At 45.9% G+C, this 25,003-nt stretch overlaps 1 protein-coding gene across 9 annotated transcripts in view; it reads right to left on the bottom strand.

The window, feature by feature from the left end:
- The window catches only part of Frmd4a (FERM domain containing 4A), a 480,303-nt gene that overhangs the window by 51,781 nt on the left and 403,519 nt on the right, over positions 1 to 25,003 (bottom strand). For all 9 annotated transcript variants that reach the window (XM_031359491.1, XM_031359490.1, XM_031359489.1 and 6 more), the window contains one exon: positions 2,967 to 3,043. In XM_031359491.1, the coding sequence (XP_031215351.1) occupies positions 2,967 to 3,043 (77 nt within the window). The remainder of the gene's footprint in view (positions 1 to 2,966; positions 3,044 to 25,003) is intronic.

Below are 25,003 nucleotides of genomic sequence, written 5' to 3'. Positions count from 1 at the left end.
GAGAGAGAGAGAGAGAGAGAGAGAGAGAGAGAGGGGGAGGCTTCTCCCACAGGTCTTTGGGGAGTCAAGTAGCTACCATCTGAACTGCTAATTTGGCTGGGAGTAAATAAACCACCCCCCACCCCAAGGAAAGCTGAAGAAGTATGTAGAAAAAGTAACTTGAAATGTAAAGTAGAGAGGGCTGTAAAATCCAGGTGGTACAACTCTCCAGGTAACGCGAGTAAGGAAGGCTTAAGTGGTTCAGCGGGTCTGGGAAGTCAGTTTCATGGGAACATCTACATCAGATACTTTTCACCTGCTCCATTAGGATCTTATCTCCTCTCTAATCTCTCCTGTCAGCTCTTCCCACCTCAACATCTACTTTACCTAAACCTCTGCAATGGATCAGTGTTTGCTGAACTCAGAGGATGACAGAGACAAATGGTGGGTAAGAACAGAGTCAGTGGGGAGGGGCTAAATTTCACCACAGAGCCTGTGCTCTATGGGGCAGGCACAACAGGAAGAGGTGCCAGTTAGATCTGCCCCATTATCTTGGCCCCAAGTGATGTCCCTGTCATGGTGGATTCAGGGCTGCTATTCAGGGAAGATGATCGTACTCTTAAGCTTAGACTGCCACCTTTGGGCTTTTCTGTCCACATAAAACACTCATTTCTTCAGTTGTCCATATCCCCAGGGTGCCCATCCCCTGGTAACCCCACGGGTTTCAGCTCAGATCTCTCCTCCTCAGGAAGACCACAAGACCAGGAAGGCTTTTGGTATCTACATCATTCAACACTTTGGTCTGTATCACTTGACACTCAGTACACTGGGCCTGGTTATGCATGAGGCACTAATAATGTTCATGAGCTCTGACCTTAGACTTCTAGAGTTCAAATCCAGCCTGTACCATATACTAGTTATCCACAATCATTTCTGTGCCTTGATTTATTTCCTGGGTCATAGTAAGGGACTATCTGGGGAGCACATATGTGTAAGTATCAAACCAGTGCCCATACTTGGCAAAGCCCATCAATGACTTCTTTCACTGGTTTCCCCAACTCTGCTAACAGTTCCTGATGGAAGAGGACACTGATTCAGCCTTTCATATCTATCATAGAAGAACATATTCTCAAAACATGTATGAAATAGATCCCTTTTGCTAAATAAGCCAAAAGCCCACCATATGATAGGGTATGATGTGTCTTTCCTATATTCCTAGACCTACACACTCCACACTACACACACATACACAGACACACACACACATACACACACTATACACACAGACACAGACATACACACACAGACACACACACAGACACACACACACACACACACACACACTGGGGTAAAGTCTTTCTCTCTGTCTATTCCCTGCACTCAGGCCCACAGGCAGTCTTTTTGTTCTTCTTCTTTTTTTTAATATTTGCTCTGCCAGGCATCCCCTTTTCTATATATGATCATGGTGTAGAATTCGATTCACCCTTCTTACACTTGGACTGCTTTCCCTCTCATTTGTCCATGAATCTTAGTCTGACATAAGTTCACCTGGAAAAATAGCAGCGAGTTTCTCCTTGGCTGGATTATTATTTTTGGCATCCACCTGGCCCTCCGTGGCCTGTGCAGACGGATTGTGCTCTGTGGAGGAGGGGGTCTTTAGACCGTGAAATGCATCCCACGGTCCTGAGGACCACTGAACAAGCCATCCTTCTGCTTAATGTTACCCTCTGCACCTGACTGCAGAGCTCAGATTCTAGAACATTATGTTCTCTAGTTGCTGGTCTCATGGTAACTGTGGGGCAGAAAAAGCTCTCGCCTGCAGGAGGAGGCTGTTGTGTGTAGATTACAAGGAGGTACACAACCCAGCCGGGTTCCAGCCGGGTTATCAGCAGGAGCAGGCACGAAGGCTTCTGCACAAACCTTGGCCCTCCCCTCGCCTTGCAGGCAATGAATGCCTCGCCCTGAGTCCCCAGCTCCCTGGAGGGACACAGCTGCTTGTCTGTATGCTCAGAAGCCTCCTGCAAGTGGGGCTGCTGCCAGCACTTCCTCCTAAGCTCAGGGTTGGGAGTCACCAGGACCCGAACCCACTCTGGCTTCTCTAGTGCTTCTGATCTATTTAGTATCTTCTGGGGCCTACTTTCTTGTCAGTCTGCATCTGGACCCGCACACAGCAATTTATTCTTAGGTATCAGGTGGGCATGGTTTAGGGAACCCTGCTGCTGGCTATGGCTGCTTTCGACTTTAGAACTGCCAGAGTACAAAGAGGAAAAGCATAAGGTTGGTAGTCCCAGACTCCTTCCCTGCTGGGCTCCTTACATTCCAAACTAGAACCCTGTTTATTGTTCAGCATCCAACTTGGAACAGGTTTTTAAGACTGGTGTTCTCTGGTACAATGGCTGGTGCAATGTAGAAGAAGGAAAAAGAACTGCATTTATTTCATATCCACCCATAAAACGAACATAAAAAGAAAATCACAAGGCACCAGACCAGAGCTAATGAGCTAACTAACCACTTTGGTTGACAGATGCCTTTCAGTCTCTACCATCCCGCCTGAGGTAGGCTTAGCAGCCCTGACAAGGAAGCCTTTGGTCTCCTGTCTGTATAGAGGGAATGTCCCCATGTGACTCAAATGTGGTTCCAAGTGCCACAATGCTTCCTCCAGCATCACACACACACACACACACACACACACACACACACACACACACACACGAGAGAGAGAGAGAGAGAGAGAGAGAGAGAGAGAGAGAGAGAGAGAGAGAGAGAGAGGTAGCCAGATGAGACTGCTACAGAATTACTAAACACATGCACACTCTGCATTTATCATCACAAAGCTTTACATTCTTATGTGACCTCTGTCCTGCATGATTCACCATCCTCTCCCCTCACCCCAAACTGGTCATGAACATAAACCATCACAACACCACAAATCAATGTACAAATAGTTCGCCATACACTCTCAGAAAAAAAGGGCTTTTTATGCTTACCTGCGAGGGTCATGAACTTCTACGGAAAACTTCTTTTCCCTGAAATACAGATTCTCCAACTGTCTCCATTGAAATATCTGGACGGAAAACAACGTAGTTTAAATTCAGGAGTAGTAAGTTCCCTGGTCGTGCTGTCCCTTCTTTGCTGATTAACCTTTCAACAGCTGAGAGTTTCCTTATCAAGGCAGAGACTGTAACAGTTGTCAGTGCTTCCTCCGGCTTACTACTAGTGCTTGAAACGCACACACCAATAGGTGTGGATTTTTTCAGCAGGTTTCTTAACAAACACAAAACAAGTTCTTTTTTCAAGTTTGTTCCCCTTTGGCTCGCGCCTTTGTTGAATTCTCCAAGACAGTTCCCAGCTCTGCAGACTTTTCCCTCCAAGGAGAGGGAGAGGAGGTGGGGCAGGGAGCTGAGCGGAGGGAGGAGAGGAGGATCGGCCGGGAACACAGTGCTCAGGGAGCGGTAGCCATCTGTGCACGCGGAGGGCTGAGCAGCACTTCCTCCCCTCGAGTGCTGAAATGGGAAGGCGTTCAAATTCCCAGCCTCCCTTCGGGACTCCACTTCCTGCCGCTAATGTGTAAGAGCCTCAGACATCCTCACTCGCTGGAGGGCGGAGGCTGTGCGACCATAGTTGGGGGCAGGCGAGTCATGATCACAGTGCGTGTTTGTAATTCTTTTTTTTTTTTTTTTTTGCTCAGCACAAAGGGGTGGTGGGCGGAGTGGGGGTTGGGGAAAAGCAAGAGTTCTGTCCTGTGGGGACACGGAGTCAAGACAAGGGAACCCCAGGAGCCAAAGAAGCTGATCTTGAGGTTGGGAGGCAATTAGAGCTGCTTCCTAGGAGCAGGGTGGCTTTTTCTGGATGAAAGTGAAAGTTACTTAGCAGTCTGGAGAATGTCACCAGCGGCTAAAGCTCTGTGCACACGAGTTTGCATTTATTATATTCATGCAGCTCCCATTTCCTTTTATACGCTTAGAATGTGAGTTTGCTTTGCTCCAGAGTAAAGCAGGGTCCTTGTCTTTCCCTGTGAGAATGACTGAGTTTCCCTCTAACCCTTTGTCTACCTTATGTGGCGGCTTAGGCACGGCTTTTTAGGTTTTGTTCCAGACTGAGTTCTCAGCTCTATTACAGCACCCACCTTTCACACACAAAGGCCATTTCCCTGTATTCTGTGAGCCCAGTTTTCTCCAGGCCCAGGATGTTTACCACCCAAGAAAAACTGGGCTGCAACTAAAACTGGTTTCTAGAGAGGCTTCATTCTTTCATGTTCACACTCTCCTCTATGGAATTCTGAATGATCCCGTCTGCATAATGGGAAGGGCAAAGGATGATGAGTGACTCTTACTTAGGAGCCACCTCTTCATCCACAGTGCATTTTACTCTGAAGCCAGCGTCCAGAGACTTTCCCCATCTCTGTGAAGATCAGTTGCAAGTGTGTGGAGGGACATTGGAAAAAAAAGCAAATGCTCTGAAGTCTTGTGCTGGCTCAGATGGCTTCTGGTCCCTCCTGTCTGAGTAGGTTTTCTGGTCATTTAAACACACAGAACTATGTCTCAGCTAGTGGGTGTCCTGCCACCATGAATGTAGATAGCTTGAGTCTGATATCTACGTGTTGGGGATAGAGACCTCAGCTAGACTTCACCACAGCCGTATAAAGAGCAGGACTACTGGGCTCTATGACCTTGGCTTTATGCATAATTTGCCATGCCGTAGCATGCTATGGCAAGGCGCAGAGCCTCTACAGTCAGAAGCTTTTGTTTAAACCCAGGCTCCCTTCCTTCCAAGTCACGAGCTAAGTACAGTTGTAGTAGTAATTCAGCTCCAGATTGACCTTAACCACAGTAGGTCCTATGCTCAGACTGGGCAAGCGAATAAAAACAAGTAATCCACAGACATGGATCTAACTGTCATGGATCTCTTAGAGCTTCCAGGCCCTGGCAAAAGAGAGAGGGTGACTGCAGAACCATAGAGTTCTTTTCTTAAGTCTCCCACGTCTTGACTTGGAGCTTAAAAAATTAAATTAGATTATGTGTGTGCTAGAGATCTTACAGCAAGTATAATGGCTTATTTACCACTTCCCTCCAAACAAAAAGTTGTCCTTCTTAGACCCTACCCTACACCAACCCTAAGCAAACACAGTGGGTCCTTGCACAGGGCTGGCTTTATAGATGCATGACTCAGATGTCTCAGATGCTCAAGAGGGTTGTGCATTTGCCATTGCCATCTTGGAATTTCCAGTGTGTTTTCATCTATTTGGCATGGGCCCTACAAATATAGCTGGTCCTGGTCTTGGTAGCATGGAGTAGGGAGTTAAGGGCCCCATCTATATCTGATACACAGACCAGAGAAGGTTGATCCCCTCCCTGGGAGGCAAGAAAGCTACACCTGGCATGAACACTCAGGAGAAAGCCCCTCTTGTGTATTTTTTCAGGAATGCCTCCAGGCCTGATAAAGAATCCTGGAGCACAGCCCTCTAAGGGTCGGTTTCCTGGCAACTCCTTCTTCCCCAGCTCCTTGCAAAAATTTAAAACACAAACCATGCCTTTCCTCTAAGTGGTCCCTGATGCTGTGCAGTGTGCAGATCCATGCATCTGCCAAAGGGCCCAAACAAAACCATCTGGGCTTTCTGCGGCCCCTCATCTTTAGCCAGGGTGGCTGTCCAGGGAAAGGGGCGGGGCTTCTGCTTCACTGCTGCTCTGAGGCGAACACTGGAGTTCTGGCTCATAGGGTGTGTCCATGGAGTGATGTATTTTCTGTAGAAAATTTTGTAGCTGGGACAACACAGTAGACTCCCTGATAGCTGTTTTAGCACAACTTTATTTTGCAAATTAAATACTGAGAAGGAAAGCCAGGAGTGGGTAGTTTTTCTAGATTAGATAGCTTCTTGGGGGACATAGGAAGAATCCTGCAGAAATGGATGAGGATATACTGACTACTAATTTTTTTTTCTCAGTTAGGAGAGGGGTGGAGCTAGGGTTCCAGCAAGCTGCTGGAGGCCCTGGGGGTGGGGGAAAACAGGAACTGGAAGGCTGAAGGGATGGAGAGGACAGAGACAGCTGCTGCTGGCAGTTAAGGCTGGATGACATTTAAGCTAAAGGCACTAAGCTCTTCATGGGGGTCTGGGGCATTTTTGTTTATATGATGTTAGAGCCCCTGGCTGCTCAACACTCAGTTTTCAGGCTGGCATAGCAAAACCAACCAACCCAACAAAACCAAAAACCCCAAACAAAACAAACAAAAGTGACCAATCAGACAGACAAGTAAAAACACACAATATGGAAAGAAGCAAAGGGAAGCTGTCTAGTTTTATGTTTTCTGGTAAGTAGGGAGGGATGAGCTCTTAATCTGCTGGTACTGCACCATCCCTGGGGCCTGCACAGGAGGAGCCTCCATGACCTGGTTTGCAGAGAAGCCAACCTATCCCTGCCACTATGTAAAGTCACCAGTGTGATTTGGGACCCCCGAATAAAGACACACCAGACAGTCTTGGCAATGACTTGGCTAGTTCCCTAAAGACTTTAGCTACTTCTATGCCCAACGATCTAATTATAAGCTGAACTATGTAATCCTATCAATAATCAGGGTATCTACTGATCCATACCTGTTAAATCAAGGCAGTCTGGCAAGACATCTCCACAAATCCCCACAGACACTTTTGTTTCATTACTCACTTAGCGTCCCCCTCCCTGTCTGCTGTGAAGAAAAATTGTGAATTTTCTTGGGGGTGGAGAAGAAACAAGGCCCACAGAAATGAGGGGAAACTGCCTAGGGCCACACAACCAGTTTCTGAAGGAACCAGAAATAGAAGTCAAGGGCACCTGGTCCATTACTCCAACCGCTAACTATGCGGCTTTCCCCAGGGGTCCACCAATTAGTGAGAACAGGCCTCACTCACTGATGGGTAGTTAACTTTACAAGTGGAGCGCTTTCTCACAAAGGAGCAACAATGTGTCTATGAGAAAGGGGCTTCCAACCAAGCTTGCTCTTTCCTACATGATCACTCTGCCTTTCTTTTGCACTGTAAATAATAATAATAATAATAATAATAATACATGCTTCTTCTTTTCTTGTAGATCTACCTTCATCCAGGCTCTACAGAGTATCCACCTCAATACTCAGCAGTGTGTCAGTCAGAAAGTAAGAGACAACAATAGCCTTGGTTAAGAATGAACCTGGGGCGATGGTGACAGGAGCTTGCATGGGAAATAAAAGCATGAACCTAGCATGGTAGCTCTTGCTTGTGAGCCCATCACTCAGAAGGCTGAGGCAAGAGGATCAGCCTCAGATACATACATATCAAGACCCTGTCTCTAATAAAAAGGATTGTGGTAATAGTAATGAGTTAAGACATCTCCAAAGTTTAGAGAAACCATCAGGAAGGGGTTTTACTAAAATGGTGTTTGCTACCATCTTTGGAACCCTAAGGGTCCCAGATAAGGACTCTCAGCCTTTAACCTGGTCTTCCTAGGGTCACAGGTCCTCTACTGTCCCATTCTGGTCCCAAGTGCCCGCATGTACAAAGCTAAGAAGGGAAACATTTATTCATGGAGAACAAGCAAAAGTAGCTGGTTAGTACTGTCTTTGAGCCCTGAATGTGATGAGATGCTCTGTAAATCCTTAATGAGCAGGGTCCTCCTGGGAGCTGGCTCCTATTAGTCCACTAGATTCACACATCCTGTGTGTGGCTGAGGCTGGGGCTGAGGAAGAGGCCTCGGCTCCACTGGACTTCCTCTCCAGCCAGCACTCATGAAGCACTGTGGGCTGGCATGTGGAGTAGCCGGCAGGCTGTCACGATGGTGTAGAAATAACGAGTTGAGAGGAAGCCTGGCCTAATGGCTCTGAGAGTTGACCAGGACTTTAGGGAGCCTTGCCTTCCTCCTGTCCCTGAGGCTGAGTCATAGAGCCCCTAAATGACCTCCCTATGAGTAACTTCCTGCTTCATCCAGAGGGACCATTATACAGAAGCCAATCAGCCATCTGGATCTCTTTCTCCTGTACCAGATGAAGCTGCTCTGGTGGGCAGAGACTCAGAGCTGCCTGAGGTTAAGTATGTGATTGATGTTGGGACCCGGGCTTGTGACCTCTTGTCCTGGTCTTTTTCTATTGTGCTACAATGCCCCAATGAAGAGCAAGAACAATGATGCTTCAGATATTTCAAGAGACTGGCTCTGGCCATCCGATGGTACTTGATGTTGTGCACATTCCAGACACGCTCAAGTTCTCAAAGAGAACGACACAGATAGGAATAGTCTCCAAGCCCAAAACAAAACGGACAGACAAAAACAAAACAAAAATAAAAAAAACCCACTTCCTAATTTCACTTCTGCTCTTCCCTGAGATACCACCACACATGATTCCCTGGGTTTGTCTTTACATTTGGGACATAAAAAAATGAGGGGTCAAGTGGAGGTGCCACAGAAAATTCCCAGTGTTATGCTTGCAGGGGATTTGACCATGTGCATCTGGGGAGAGTATGGGGGAAAACAGAAGCAGGCATACAAACGAGGAAGAAGAGTGGGACCTTGTGTCCATCTTAAATACTTTTATAGGCATCCAATATGTTTTACTCTATTTATAAAGAAAAGGGAAGTAGAGGTATTGTGGTTTAGGTCGACCACGGATCTCCACATAATCTAAACTCTTTTATCCATTTGCATTTGTGGATGCCTACTTGTTACTGGCTGTGCCACTAGGCAAGAGGAAGACTATGGAACCCAGCACATATTTCTACAGCTATCCCTCCACCCCACGGTGTGTGCATCTGCTTGTCCTTCCACTCAGGGGTTGGAAATATTTATATGGACTGAACATATATAGACTTTTTTTTTCTTAATCTTGACATGATTCCCAAATATCATATCATAACTGCTTCCATAGTATTTCTACTGTATTAGGCATTGCAAACATGATAGACATGAGTTAAAGTATTTGGGAACCTGAGCATGTCGGCTTACATCTATAACCTAGTACTCAAGGGGCTGAGGCAGGAGGATTGTTGCCAGTTTGAATCTAGGTTAGGATACACAGTGTAGTGAGTCCAGGCCAGTCTGGGTTAAACAGTGAAACCCTGCTTCCAGAACTTAAGGAAATATAGAAAGTATAGAGATAGTCATAATGGATCATAGGCAAATACTGCATCATTTTATGTAAGGGGTTTACCAACCCAAGGCTCTGGAACTAACTAATCGCCATGGACAATGAAGGCCAGCTTCCATTGCCAACGTTCAGGTCACTCTATCCTCAAAGGAATTCAGGGTAGGAACTCAAAGCAGGAATCTTGCAGCAGGGACTGAAGTAGGAGCCATGGAAGAATGCTCCTTACTGGCTCCCCACTGCCTTCCCCCACAAACAGGATCACTTTCCCAGGGATAGCACTGCCCATAAGGAGCTAGGCTCTTCTCTTGATCCATCCCTGATCAAGAAAATGCCCCACAGGCTAGTCTCACAGAGGCATTTACTTTGCTCAAGTTCTCTATTCAGAGATGATTTTAGCTTATGTCAAGTTGACAAAAAACTAACCAACACAAAGACCAATAACCTTGGCCTGACAGTCAAAGGTTCTCCCTTCTGGCCCAGAACTTGCAAAGCCTTTGAAATTTGAATTTCCAAAATGAGATATTCATATATTCTGTGCATATATAGGTCAGAGCTGGCATTGCAAATTCAAAGACTGACTCAAAGCTATTCTCTTGGATTTTTAAATGGAGTATCTTGTACTAAATACTTACTACTAATTTGATAATACAATATTCATTAACAACAACAATAACCAAACAACAAAAACAAAACAAAATAATAGACATTAAAAGCACAGGATTCAAAGTCATACCAAGTATTTGACAGCTATTTATCTTTAGGAACTTTATGTCTTTATGCATTTTAAAACTAATAGTATGAATAACAATACTTTCCTATAATCCTGTTGAATTAATGCATCAATTAATGCCTGGTATCTAGTCAGCATTCAGCAAGCACTCACTGCTCTGATGCCTATTTCTAGTCACTCATTATACACTACGATCCTCCTAATGTAAAACATAAAACTTCTTGTTCTAGTTTTCTCATGTATCAGCCTAAAGTTCAAGTTTGTATGATTTTCCTTGAAAGGAGATGACTATGTTACCAAGGATATTAAAAATATTTTCCTTACATGTCCTACATCTATTTATTTATTTATTTATTTATTTATTTATTTATTTATTTAGTGTGTGTGTGTGTGTGTGTGTGTGAGAGAGAGAGAGAGAGAGAGAGAGAGAGAGAGAGAGAGAGAGAGAGAGCGCCTGTGTGGTAGTCAGAGGACAAATTGAAGGAGCTGTTTCTCCTCTTCTACTATGTGGGTTCCAGAGATAGACCTCAGGTTATCAGACTCAATGACAAGCGTCTTTACTCACTGAGCCATCTTACCATCCTTCAAATATTATCTGTTCAACTGAAATTTTCACATGGAAAGCATGAGCCTAAACGACATTTCTTCATTCTATTTGGGCAGAATCCAAGATATTCTCTGAGATGTTTGTCCCAGTCATTTCTGGCATATTCTGTCACCTGCTGATGTATATATAACTATCTTTATATCATCTCCATCACATGAATCACCCACAAATCATATCTATTTGTGATGTTAGAGATGCAACCCATGCTAGGCAAGCACTCTACCAAGCTACAACCCCAATCCCATTGCAATTTTGACCAGGGATCATTTTGATGACATCTAATCTCAGAATATTGATCTGAAAAAATCAAATGTTCTCCTGTAATAGAACTTAGCATTAATCAGTGAGATTAGACACCACAGGGACCAAATTAACAAACTATGACCAGAAACCGTGAACCGATGGTACATGTCCTCTATACCTGGTTCAGCATGCACAAGCATCCATGTCCTCTTGGGGATACTTGCACACCCAGCAACTAGAACAATGGCTAATTTTTCTCCACAGCCAGATCTAATGGACTCAATGTTTCTTCAGCCAGGTCTCCCCTCCAAACTAATATGGTTAACCCAGTGACAGATGCCCAGAGCACCAAGCATGGACCTTTTAATGGATGGCTTCTTAACCCATCAAAAACCTTTTAGTTTCATTTGGCTTAAGAATCATTAGGAAAGGAGAGGCCAGTGAATCCTTAACAGAGCCTGGAGAGAAACAGATCATTTGATTCCCCTCCTCCTCCTAGATTTGATTTCCGTTTGTCTTCTTTCCCGGAGGACCTGTGTCTAGATGACTTTCTCCTCCCCACATCAGCCTTTCCTTGCAGAAAGAGTTTTATCATAAAGCTTCAGCAAGAATGAATACTTGGAGGAGGCACTGTGCTTACGTTTTCCTTTCTCTTCCAGATGTAACTACCATCCTCCACTCTCCCACACTCTATCTCTGCAGAGTGTGCCTCTGGGAATTAAGGGGAACGAGTGTTGGATGGGGTCAGTGCCTGGGGTTGTGAAACGTGCAGTTTAACTGGATATCCTCGATGTAAGCACTATGCCCCAGTGCTATGTGGCCTAATCTCTCGGCACACTAGGTCCTCCCGTAAAAAGACTTTCATCAGTGGGTAGGATGGTCAATCACCCAGAAGACACAGCTCTTGGCATGCCTGCTAGTTGTTTCTAGGGGAGTTTAACCAAGTTGACCCACCCTGAATATGGGCACCAGAATTCCTCGGACTGGAGTCTGGGATAATAAAATGGGAAAGAAGCTGAGCTGAGCACCAGCAGTTGTCTCTTGGGTCTTCCTGAGAGTTAGACACAGTGTATGTACCCGCTTAGGTTCTGCTCTGGCTGCCAGGCTCAAACTGGGAAGCAAAGTAAAGCCTTCCTTCAAGTTGCCTTTGCAGCAATGGGGAGAGTAACTGATCCTTAGACAAGAAAAGATCAGGAATGAAAGGGGGGTGAGTGTGGGTGGGGGGTAGCACTTGGTCCATGTAGTAAGAAAATCATAAGGGGCCATTTCTCTTGCTTTGTTAAAGACATTTGTTCTTATTCTAAAGTGTTTATTTCCATGGAGTGTTTGAATACTTCGGAGGACAGAGTTTGTGTGGAAAAGGTTGTACTTTTCTATTTGTTTCCGAGGTGAGTGTGTCAGTACTCTGCTACCTGGGTACTCTGTCCAAGGGTGTGGCCTCATTTCAACCACCTCGTCCCTTTTGTGGAGGTCATCTGACCCTGGGGAAAACTGAGATGGAAGGCAGAAGATGATGACAACAGTTACCAATGAATAGCTGCTCAGCTTAAAGATGGTCCACCCCATCACTTCTGTGGACTAAAAGGGAATGAGGGCCCTTTAAGGGCCATTATTTAATAGCACCTTATTTGTACATTCACACCACTGGGGCGTTGAGATCTGCCCTTCTTCCTAAACTGGCTGAGCTGATTTTATTTATTTGTTTGTGTATTGCTTTGCTGAGACAGGATTTCTCTGTATAGCCCCATCTGCCCCCGGAACTCACTCTGTCCATCAGGCTGCCCCTAACTCAGGGATCCACCTATCTGTCTCCCCAGTGCTAGGGCTAAAGGTGTGCACCACCATACAGAACAGGATTTTATTTTATTGTCTTGAAACTTGTAGCCCAGGATAGGCTTGACTGCGAATTCTCTTACCTTTTCTTTCCAAGGGCTGGGATAACACTGTGCACAACTATGCAGGGCTAGTATGCACTCTACCAATTGAAGTAATTCCTAGCTCCTCCAGACTGAGTTCTGGTGGGAATGGGAGGAAGACACCTTACATGCTGCTGAGAATTTAGGTGGAAGCCCTAGACCTTTCCACTTGGACAGGGGATCTGGTTTGAGGTGGGTGCATTGGTGGCAGGAAGCCGATCTTTGGCTTTCTTTCAAGCCAGCTAAAGGATGAACCCCTTGTGTCTCTCAGGCTGCCTGGCAGCCATGCCTGTCACTGGCAGGAAGTAGGTAGCTCGCCCTGAGGTTTTTGCTACAAAATCTGACCACCTAGCCGTGCTGAGGCATGCAATGGCCTGGGCAGAGCCACTGTCTCTGCAGCTCAGGTCCTGCTTGCTACTTCTTTATGGACCTCCCTGCTGGAGTGATGGCTTCTCCAGAAAGATGATGATGAGTGCTTGGAGTGAAGACTTCAACTCTCATATTCCTGTCATTCCAGAATGACTGGTCCTAAGTATCCCCTCTCCCTCCCCTCCCCTAGGAGGAATTCTGAAGTGGCCAGGTCAGTTTGAAGATTCCTGAACTTACAGGAGGAGGGGCTGGGGAGAGCAGAGGAAAATAACTGAGCATGCTCTGCATTCTACCCTGAGCTATATCCTCTCATCAGGGCTGTTCCGGGTATCGTGGGCATCCCAGTCTCAGTCTGGGGAGTTCTCCTAGATAGCTCTACCCACCCCTCTGCCGAAGTCATCAGCATCCTGTACTGCAGCTGAACTTTCACTCAGATGTCTCTGACACACTCAAGCTTCAGGAATGTGCAATGCTCAAGGCAAGTCAGTCACTCGCCTGCTACTCAGAAACTGTAGACTGTGTATGAGTAGAGAAAGCACAGTTAGGAAAGGAGTTATGGCATACCCAGTTCAGAGACGTGCAAGGCCGTACAGATGGCACGTGACAGCAGTGAGCACTGGAGCTTGAATTCAAGCTGCTTGCACAAGGTGGGGAACTAAGGTGGGTGCTTCATTAAAGGTGTACTTCCAGGGCTAGGAAGGTAACTTAGCCAGGAAAGTGTTTGGTGTGGAAGGATGGGGACCTGAGTTTGAGCCTCAGAACCTATGCATGGTGGCACGAACATGCCATCCTAGAGTCGGGAAGGCTCTGGGATGTGCTAGTCAGCCAGCCTAGCTGAACATGTGAGCTCTAGTCCAATGTTTTGAAAAAACAAGATGGAAGGCACCCGAGGAACAATATTCAAGGTTGACCTCTAGGCTCCAACCTTCACGTGTATATGTGCCATATGCACATATATGTATTCATAGGACCACCCTCTCTCAACTGTACATGGCCATGGGGAAGTAGCAGTTAGAACCAGACCAAGAGGAAAGAGTGGGTCAAGAACTCAGACTCCTGGGCAGCTCTATTTATACTCAGTGTGATTCCATAAAGAACTAGGGATGTCTATAACCCCAGAACCCTAGAATTCTAGTACCACTTGAATTGAACAGCTCATCTTGTGTAGAAATTGCCTCTGTCTGCTCAAGGTTCCTTCTCAGTATGATCTGGACAGGGTGGATCCCAGCAGTAGATTGCTGGCTGATTAGCAGGATCTGTTGCTTAGACTCTGCCTGGTGGGCAGAATTGTATCTATTGGGTTCTGGTTGTGCTGGGGTTGGGGGTGGGTGGGTGTTCAACAGGCTTAGCAGTTTTTCAGGAAGGTGCCCTGGGTTTCCCCTGTGAACCATGCTGATTAAGAAAAATCTTTCCAGCAGTGCACAGCTCATCAAAAGTGTAGCACAGCTGCTACACTCTCCGATGATGGCTACCAGGACTCGATGCCAGGGTTTCCCAATGGCACTTCCCACTTCTATGAAAGAGAAAAAGAAGTGTCTGGTGTCCTGGCCCGAAGGATCCCAGGAGTGCAGTCTCGATAGCCAACTGCTACCAGCTCTCAATTTCTTTTTGGTCCAACAGACAAAAAACAAAGCCAAAGGTCTGTCAAAATGGAAGCCATTTTTAAATGTCCCCTGGACTTTCTTCCCTCTCTCTTTTTACCTCCAGCAGTAAGTGGTAACAAGTCGTAGGCTCTCTTCTCCCTCCTCCCTTGCAAATGTCTTAGTTGTTTCAGTGGAGTGAGTGCCTTACACCCTTCCTTGAGAATTATTCAGTTTATACTAAGTCCCTTAGGCTACTGAACACATATGTGTTAGGAGCTCTTTAAAATTGGCGCTGGATTGCAACTATTAGATACTTTACTCCAATTGCATTTTGTAGGGGGGGGTGAGGGGAGGAGAAAAAAAATGAATGAATGTGTGCTAGAAATGTAGCTCATAGGCTCATGCAAGCATACATGCCTAGCATGGAGAAAGCCCTAGGTCTAATGCAGTGTACTGGAAAAAAATACACCTCAATAAGGTTAATTGCATAAAAGGGAGCTAGCAGCTCAGGTATAAAGAGAAGCTCCTTTACTCATAGCAGCACCTCCTTCCCACAGGAATCTTCCCTTGTTGTTGTGGGAACTCCCTTCTCTCATTTACTGCTGGGAATTTATGGACGACAACTCACCTTCCCCATCCCTTGAGCACATGAGCAACCAGGGCAATCGCACCTCTGGGCGCTTGCTGCTCTCAGCAGCTTAAGCCTTTCACGCTGCTGGCCAGTGACCAGGTTTCTTTCTTAATGAGTTTCCAAATGTCAACCATAAACTCAATTATGTGATTAGAAACACACAGGTGCACAGGAAACTCACTCAGCTGTGACACCTCTGACTGCTGTCTAAGGTAGGGTTGGTGTTTAGTTTCAATCCAAACTGAGGACCTATGGAGCTTGGAGTCCAGGCCCTCCCGGTGCTTTGCCCTCTCATTAAAAGGCCAGAACATAAAAAAGCCATGGCAACCAGGCTGGGGACACACACCATCGGGCATAGGGACACATACGCTAATAAAATGTCGGTATACACCTTCCAGAATGAGTGAAAGCATTGGTGGAGAACTTCAGGCAGCAGAAACACCTGTTGGATATGCTGGGGAAAATAATTGGGTTGTTAAGTAGTCTATTTCACTTGCCGTAGATTTTACAGTCTGTAGTGACCCTGGCCACTGGACATTAGACTCAAGGATAAGTAAAACAGAGGTCCTGAGTGAGATCTCAAGATGAGCAGTCTTTCGAGAGAGACTTGGAATTTGACCACCAGGCAAGAGAGGCCACAGCAGGGGCCAAGGACTGGGTAGAAAGGTCAACAGGCAGGCTCAATAGGGTGACATGGGCCCTGGTTCTGACATGGTGGCATAGTTATTACCTATTCAGGAACCCTTCTCATATGAAGTATGTCCTGCGACTAGATATGTTTACCCAAACAGGTAACCAATTAGTTGAGTCAAACTCATAGATTGAGGAAGCAGAAAGATGGCCACTAGAGGCTGGGGAGTAGGGGAAATGGGGTACTGCAGTTAAACGGTCCAGATCTGTGTTATAGAAAGAGTTCTAAAGATGGGTTGCACCACACTGTCATCACACTCAACCATGCTGAGCTATGCAATGAAAGCTGCAACACACTCACTTGTGTTGTATGAACTCTGTTAGAAGTCTGACAAACCTTACTGGCTAGAATGACGGCCCTGTCAATGCAGTACTTGTCTTGAAAACACAAGCACCTGAGTTCAATCCCCAGGATCCACACAAAATGCCAGGCGTGGAAGTACACACTTGAAATCCTGGGTCTAGGGAGATGGAGGCAGGAAGATATCTGGGGTTCACTGGTTAGCCAGTCTTACCTATCTGGTGAGCTTCAGGCCAGTAAGAGAATCTATCTCAATGGGGGTTCCCAAAGGTTTTCTCCAGCCTCCATATGCACATGAAGCCTTACAGTTAGATGATCCTTAAATACTTCACTCACAGTTTGCAGTGTGGCAGGTACCCTCAGAAATCAGGTGCAGTAGAGGCAAGGCAGAATTCAGTAGACAGGGGAGAGACTGCATGTTAAGACTGAAGATACTATGTTTTAAAATGTAAAGACTAAAGATGTATGTTTTAAAATTTTAATGTATTCATTTATCTATTTTCTATTTGTGTGTGTGTGTGTGTGTGTGTGTGTGTGACCTGTATATGCCACAGAGTTTGTGTGAAGGTCAAAGCAAAATATGCAAGAGTCAGTGCTCTTTGTCTACCATGTGGGTATTGGGTATTGGTTGGGAGCACCTTTATCTAGTAAGCCATCTCACCCCCTTTATGCTTTGGATATTGAATGTTCCCCAGTGGCCCATGTGTTAAAGGCTTGGCCACCAGGGTGGTGACTTTGGGAAGCTGGCTATGAGATCTTTAGGAGGGAGACACATGGGAGGACATTAGGTCCCTGGGGGTGGGCAAACCCCTGAAGAGGATTTTGGGCCTCTGGCCCCTTCTCTTCCTCTCCTTTGTTTCTTGTGTATGAGGTTAGTGATTTTTGCTTTGCCATGCACTTCTCACTGTGGTTTTCATCTTGCAACAGGCCTCAAAGCAAAAGTGCCAAGTGATCATGGCCCAGAACCTCTAAAGCTATGAGCCCAATCTTTGTATAAAGGGCTTCATCTTTGTAAGTTGATAATAATCTTTATGATTTGTTATGGCACCCAAAAGCTGACTAACATAGGATCTTTTAGTATCTCTTGGGATTGAACATGATAATTTCTTTTTTAAAAAAATCTCTATTTTACTTTGATTTATGTGTATGTATCTATGTATGTGTGTATCCATATGGGTATGCTAGAAGAAGAAGCTCCTGGTTACAGGTGGTTTGTGAGCCACCTGACATAGCTCTGGGAACTGAACTTTGATACTGGGCAAGAGCAGCAAGCACTCTGAACCACTAAAGCATCTCTCCAGACCCATTACTGTCTCCAGTAGAAGCTTGTTTAGCTGCTTAAAGTAGCTCTGTGACTTTGGCCACGTGGGGATTACCAGCAGAGCCAAGAGACAGCCTGCGGCTTTATCAAGGGACAAAGAAAGATACATAAAGTAATGGTGTGAGATAAGAGAGCTGTATCCTAGTGGGTTAGATATTCTTGTTATTCCATGAGAAGTCACTGGTTTTGGAGCCAGAAAAACAAAGTCAGTTTAGAAGTTACCACTGGTTTGTGGTTCTTTTGGCATGAATGGGGCTACTGAATGCTCCCCTGCAGCGATCTGGGATCCAACTGTAGCATTTGGTTTTGATTTGCTTCCTTCAAGTTGCATGAAGGGTCAATGGGGCTCCCAGAGTAGTGGGAATCTGTCTGCAGAGTTCAGAAGCTTGTCAGTCTCAAGGGCACTGCTGTGTTGACTGGCTGGGTGTTTATTCGAGTGTTATAAATACCCAGTGTCCCATTTGACCCCTACTGTCCACACCACCAATGTGGCTATTTATATGGTCTTTCTCAGTGTTGTTGCATGTGCTGTAGGGCCAGGGAGGACAAGATGTCTAGGAGACTAGGCATTGGAATAGGAAGTGTATGGACCTAGGGAGACCACATGCCACAACAGACATGTCAGATGGGGAAGGAAACTACCCTGGCTATCTAATCAGATCTGGCTTGGGCATTGGTTCATATGGAGAACAGTTAAAGACAGACATGGGGTCATCTCTCTAGAAATTGGTGTTCTCAGTCTGAGGAGATAGATCAGCTGCTAATGTGCTTTCCTTCTGATATGAAGACTTGGGTTTGATCCCCAGAACCCATACGGGGGTGGGGGTGGGGTGCAGGTACAAAGTGTGGAAGTGTAGTAGGATTTTATATCAGCACTGTGGAGTCAAAGCAGGCAGGCTTGCTGGATGGCCAGTTTAGCTTACATAGGGAATTCTAGAGTAGTGAGGAAGTTATGTCTCAAGAGGAAAAGGTTAAGTGTCTGAGAAATGACTCTGGAGGTTGTCCTTTGATGCCTGTGCATGTGTAGGAACGTGCACGCGCATACACACACACACACACACACACACACACACACACACACCACAAATATACTCACACACTCACACACATGAGCCAGGTATGGTAGGCAGTACAAGTTTGCAGTCACAGCTACATGGGCAGGTGAAACTGAATAATTTAGAGCTTGAGGCTAGCCTGGCCTACATAGTAAGTTCAAATCCAGCCTTGGTTATCTAGTGAGTTGTTATCGCAGAACAAACTTATCCACCTATGTGAGACAACGTGAGACTTTTCCCTGCTCAAAGACAAATGAAATTTTCCTCAAAGGTGATAGGCTGATAGGAACATGAGCTTCCCAGAAAAGAGTGCAATATGAGCTGGTGCTCTGGGCCTGCTCAGAATGGTCTCCCCAGTAACCTGTGGGAACAGAGGGACCCTGGATTCCCAGACTCAATAACCAAGGGAGAAATCTCCTTAACAAAGGGGCATTGTTTGTGCTTCAGTCTGCCTCTCTAGTTTAGGATAAAAGAGACTGTAATGATCTTTGCAGTGTCAAGGGCAGATGCTCCCTCAACTTGACAATGGAAGGGCCTTGGAGAAGTGAACTTGTTCAAGGTGGAGAAACTAGGCTACATTCATCCTACCCATGCCTTCCAGTCACCTTGCCACAGATAAAGAGAGATGTGTAGAGGTTAAATGCGTCACAGCTCCCTACCCCCACACCAGATGAGAAGAAATTCCCATCATTCACTTTGGCCAAGGTTGCTGGTTTCAAAAGCACTTTTGTGTGTGTGCATGTGGCCATGCCAGACAAGTGCACAGCCGCTGAGCCACTGCTGCTGGATTGGAGGTTTTCTGGCAACTTCTTATGTCCTTCCCCAGACCCTCCTCTCAGTGTCTGCTTTAAGTCTAGCTCTCCTTGCTGACCCACTGCAGGGACCTTTCACCCACAGGCAGTGAGCCTTTGCTGGCCCACTCATCCAGTGTTATGATCTAAAGGAGCGATAAGGGGTGGGCGATAAGGGGTGGCTCTTTGATCCTGAACTGTGAAGGAGGCAAAGGCTGCAAAATGCAAAGAATGCTAAACACATTAACTAGAGCTTCCTCTGGTGTGTACAGAGGGTGTGGTTTCCAAGGAGAACAGACAAGCTGGAGGAAGCAAGGCACCCAGCCAGGGCCAGGCAAAGTCAGAGGGCTCTGCAGCCAGTGGATGAGTCCCAGTGCCCAAACAGAAGCTGGACCAAGTGAGCAAGGAGCAGCATCCTTATCGCTCTGAGTAATTGAGAAGAGCCATCCCGCTGGGAGTCGGCTCATAGCTAATGGAATATTTCCTGTAAATAATATTTTCCTTTCCTGTCTCATCATCTAATAGAATAAAAAAAAATCTTTACTCATCTGGGGGAGGTGACAAGAATCCATCAAATACTGGAGCCACCTCCCCTGTCTCAGGACTCGGGAAGCTACTCTGGCTGCATAGAGGCTGCCCAGTTACTTCGACTCCTTCTCCTAATGCCAGGGAAGGGACCCAGGAGTGCTCCTAATTGTGCATCTAAGCATACATAAAAGCTCCTCTTAAGTGCACATTAAATAAATAAGTAAATGCTGCCTACTGAATATGTAACAAGGCTTGACTGGCCAGGCCTTCCCAAAGGATAGCTTTTCACTCAATGCACACCCGGCAAGGATAGAATCGCAAATGCTGATCTATGGCTAATGAACACTACCTCTATAGGAAGGTGTTTGTTGAATGTCACATTTTACACTGGCTGTCTCAAAGCCCCACTGAGTAAGTATTTTCTGCTTTCTTCTTATCATGGCTTCTGACAACCAGAGGGTTAGTCTGTAGGTCTGTCCACAGGTCTGACAGTTTCAAAACAGAAGGATTTCACACAAATCCTGATACCAGTAATGAAGCTGAGCTGTTAGCCACAACTAACCCACTGGGCCTGTGACTGGGCCTGTACAGAAGGGTCTGATGGTCACAGAGATTAAAGCAGCTGTTATTTCCTGAGGCTTTGATCTAAGGAATGCGGGGACCTCTTCTTTACAGGGAGCTCCTTGTGAGACAGACCTATTTATGCCCACTAAGACCTTGATGCCGTCAGCTGAATCAATAAGACCTTTCGAATATATGGCATTTACTTTTGCATTCACATGCTTCAGAAAAGAAAGAAAGAAAAAATACTCTTGCTTTTACTACTAGCGTAACTGGCAGAGTACTGTGACAGCCAGTGTCACTGCTGGGCAGTTTTCAGGTTGTCATGTGCTAAAAGTCTCAGTAAGAACTAAGAGATAGCCTGAGATTGACCCCCCTCACCCCCAGGGCCAAATATCCACTGGGTACCATTCCACTAATCCCAAGGTCAAGAACAACCTAGGCAGTGAGTTGTTTCTACACAAATGTTAAGGGTGGTTAGCAGCTGGAGGAAGCAGGAGACCATCATCTATGCAGAGACAGGATGTTTCTTCCTTGGTCACCATGATCCTCTCGTTCACTTTTATTGCTAAGCCAAGACAGACGTGTGTGTGTGTGTGTGTGTGTGTGTGTGTGTGTGTGTGTATGTGTGTGATGCTCTCCTCTGATTCTACATCATGCATAAAGATTGCCAGGATGACTGCCCATTGGCAAGAGTGATATTAGCTAAGGGATGTTTCTTAATGGCATGTGATATGTGATGATTGACAGGAGCTGAAATCTGCAAGGCGGGAGGAGGGTAAAAGGGGAAATTCCACTGGGTGAGGGATGCAGGCGGTGTTTCCTGAGAGTGGGAGGGGGGTGTCTGCAAGCGCTCACGAGGCACGTTATAAAGTATTCTCAGCAACTTTTAGGGGTTCTGCCTCATCTCTATGTAAGACCTCATGCATACAAGCAAGGAGTGTCGCAGTGGGGAGTGTACACCTGTGACAGACTTCATTTGTTTTTAAATCCCGTTTGCTGCTACTTTAGGGCATTTGGGGGTTGAGTCTTCTGTGCATGGCATCTGTGCTGGGCCATTTTTTTGTCATCTTAACACAAGCAAGGGTCATCTGGGAAGATGGAAGTTCGAATGAGAACACCCCTCCATCAAATTGCCTATGGCATCTTCTTGATTAATGAGTGGTATGAGAGCACCCAGCTCACTGTCGGCTGTTCCACTCCTGGGCAGGTGGTCCTGGACTGTAATAGGAAGGAACGCTGAGCAAGCCATGGAGAATAAGCCAGTAAGCAGCTCTCATTCGAGGTCTCCACTTAGTTCCTGCTTCCAGGTTCCTGCCCTGTCTTCATTTAGAACTTCTAGAACTTCTGATTTAGCTGGGCAGTGGTGTCTGCCTTTAATCCCAGCACTTGGGAGGCAGAGGCAGGTGGATTTCTGAGTTCAAGGCCAGCCTGGTCTACAGAGTGAGTTCTAGGACAGCCAGGACTACACAGAGAAACCCTGTCTCAAAAAAACAAACAAAACAAAACAAAACACCACAATAGAATTTCTGACTTTTTCTGGACACACTCAAAAGACAAAAAACAAGTGTAAAAAGTCCCTATGTGTCGTATTGTTTCTAACAAAACGTGCTAGGGCTGTGGTTGGAGGAGTGGAAGCTAGAAAATAAATTTGTTTTTGTTTTGTTTTAAATTTAAATTTTGGTTGCTTTCTGTGTTTTGTTTTGTTTTCTTTTTTTGGGGTTTTTTTTGTTTGTTTGTTTTGTTTTGTCTTTCTTTTCTTTTCTTTTTCTTTTTTGAGACGGGATCTTGATATGTGGCCTAGGATGACCTGTAACTGCCCAGGCAGAGTACTAGAGTTATAGACCTGTGCCACAACACCTGGCTTTTCAGAAACTTTTTGAAATGAAGTTCAGTGTTGTATTTAGGAAGAGAAGAATCTGTTTGTTGCAGAGATCCAGGTCCTATATTGCAGGTTATGAACAGCAGGAAGCATATCTTTTTCTTTTATCCCAGCCTGTCTGCCCCTTACTTTGTACTTTACCTTTCCAAAGCTACTCAGAGTGGGACTCTGACATAGGGTAGATACTGAAACCAGAATGGTGAACTGCATCTACCCAGAGTACTAGGACCAACCTACTGCTCTGTCTGATTTGAGATGACCATTAGCTCTGGACTCTCAGGGAACTGGGGAAGACATTTCTGACGAGCCCTATGGGAACACTTGTATGGATGCTCACAGGTAGCACAGTAGAGGCAAACTCAGCCCTTCAAAGAAAGGGAGTGCCCAGCATCGTCATTGCCGCAACCTGAAGGTTGGTGCTCAGTCTGATGGTGCCATGTGACAGCTGCTGTAAGTGGGTCAGAGTGTCAGCGAGGGCTTCTGTTTGCTGCTGGGTGGGAAGAGCTGCCTGGGCAGGAGAGGCAGTTCTTGCAACAGATGCCCCTGGGTACTTAGATCTTGGTACTGATCATCTCCAGAGCATCCCTGGAGGCTTAAGATAGTGGAGATGTACCTGGCCCCAGTGCCAGAAGGGCGTGCTACCACCTGGAGGCCATCCCTCACATAGCTCACTCATCCTCTTGTGCTTGGGAACACTCAGTACCATGGAGGCAGCCACACCACCTGACCACCTTTGCCCAAGTCAAAGCGCAGGAAGCACAGAGGGCGGTGATAGACTGTGGCTATCTCCAGACACCCATGGATATCCTTGCAATGCTTTCTACATGTATAGTGGAAGGTCAGAGAGAGGCAGCGTGGACCCAGAGTTTCTGACACATGTGGTCTGGAGGCAAAGATAACTCTCTGCCAGGCTTTAGCTTTGGTTCCAAGGCTCTGAGTTACTTGAGCCTCTCCTATTTCCTATAAGCAACAAAAAGGGGATTTGTGATGCTAATGATGAGGTGTAAAAAGAAAAGGACTCCTCCCCAAGTCTTCCAGTAGGCAGGATTTTACAACTATGGCTCTTGTGCATTCTTCAGTTTGGCCCTTGAGCCCCATTACCAACATCTTAGACACGTGGGCCCCTCCCTCCCCCACAGCTAATGAAGAAGAGGTATCATTTGGCCTGATGGGAGTTTGAAAGTACTGTTCCTAACAATATTCAGCATTCATTTCCCAAGGACTCCCAAATTGTACATGAGCCCACACGATCAGCAGCAGGTTGTCTCTCAGGATTTCTGTGAATGCTGGTGTACATGAGCCCACACGATCAGCAGCAGGTTGTCTCTCAAGGATTTCTGTGAATGCTGGTGACTTTTCTGGGATCCAACTGTTGGTCATTCCCTCTCCTCTGTTGCTCTGTTGATAACTTTTGTTTTGTTTTGTTTTGCTTTTTTAAAAGAACCTTCTGGAAACCAAACCGGGTCTTACTAATAATGACTTATTGAGTCCATGTTATGTATCTCTCTGGTGTTTTACATATATCGAGGGCTATCACATTACTTTCATTAAAATTACACTTAAGAGAAAGTAAAAAAAATTCTCCTACACAGGACTACAGTGAACAGAAGAAGTCTCAATTCTGAGAGCCATTGACAGAGCGCTTAGAGGGCAAGACTGAATTCTGCTGTGGGTCTTAGCCACAGTGGCCTGGGTTCAATTAGGCTTTGGAAATTCTCCATGCTCTTGAGCTCCAGCTGAATACCTAAGTGCCTACTACTCTCTACAGTTCCTTGGGTGTCCATCAAGCCCACTACTGACAATGTCAGAAGCTGTATTTACCCCCAGCTTTCTATGTCCAAGGAGGACAGAGCAGAGCTGAAGGGATTGCAACCAGCACTCTGTGAAAGGTGATGGGGGTGTGTTTGTCATTTCCAAGTAGAAAAAAAAAAAGGATCCAGCTGGCTGGCTAGAGAGAGACAAAGTCATATAAAAGAGAAGAAAACTCAAGAAAAGCATTAGAAAGGGCAGGCAGAGAAAAGTACCAGGAGAGACCAAGTAAGGACAGGGTATATATGTCCTTACTTAAAGTAGGAACACATGCTGGGGCTGGGGCACCACTGATTGTGCGTAAGTGGAAAACAGAGAGGTTTTGGAGCTTGCTACACAAAGCTCTTCCATCATTTGTCCTTGGAACAGAAATAATCCAGTGAGTGAAATTCTTTCTACTGCACTATTTCTCCACTTTCAATTGAATGAAGAAGGCAGTAACTAAGAGGACAGGTGCTAACTTCATAAAGTGTGGTCAGCCCAGATGTGCATAGAGGGTGGGCAGCCCACATGTGTTTCTGTCCTAGTCACAGATACAGAAGGTGGGGCAGATGGACCAGCGGTATATCCTCACCCCCAAAGCACTTTGCCACTGTAAGTTTTCTGTTTGCTCTGGTCTGGGGAAAGTGTGTCAATGAAAACAAAATTCAAACACGCTTCCCATCCCAATGGCCTGGCTTCCCTTTCTCTGGGGCAGATGACTCTAGTCTCTGGTCACTTCTATGATGCCAGAAAGGTAGTTGTTACTCTTTATGGTTTTTTTTCATACCTCCTTGACCTATGACCTATGACCTTATTCCAAAAACCACCAGGGAGAACTCAGATTGGCCTCAGGATCCGAGAGAGATAATGTTCCTTTGAAAGGCTGGAGAATCTTAGAATGTATAATGTATAACTTTTACCTAAAAGGGGGCATGGAAAAC

Source organism: Mastomys coucha, unplaced genomic scaffold, assembly GCF_008632895.1.
Source record: "Mastomys coucha isolate ucsf_1 unplaced genomic scaffold, UCSF_Mcou_1 pScaffold7, whole genome shotgun sequence".
NCBI lineage: Eukaryota > Metazoa > Chordata > Mammalia > Rodentia > Muridae > Mastomys > Mastomys coucha.
This window is presented reverse-complemented; position numbering and strand designations above follow the sequence as displayed.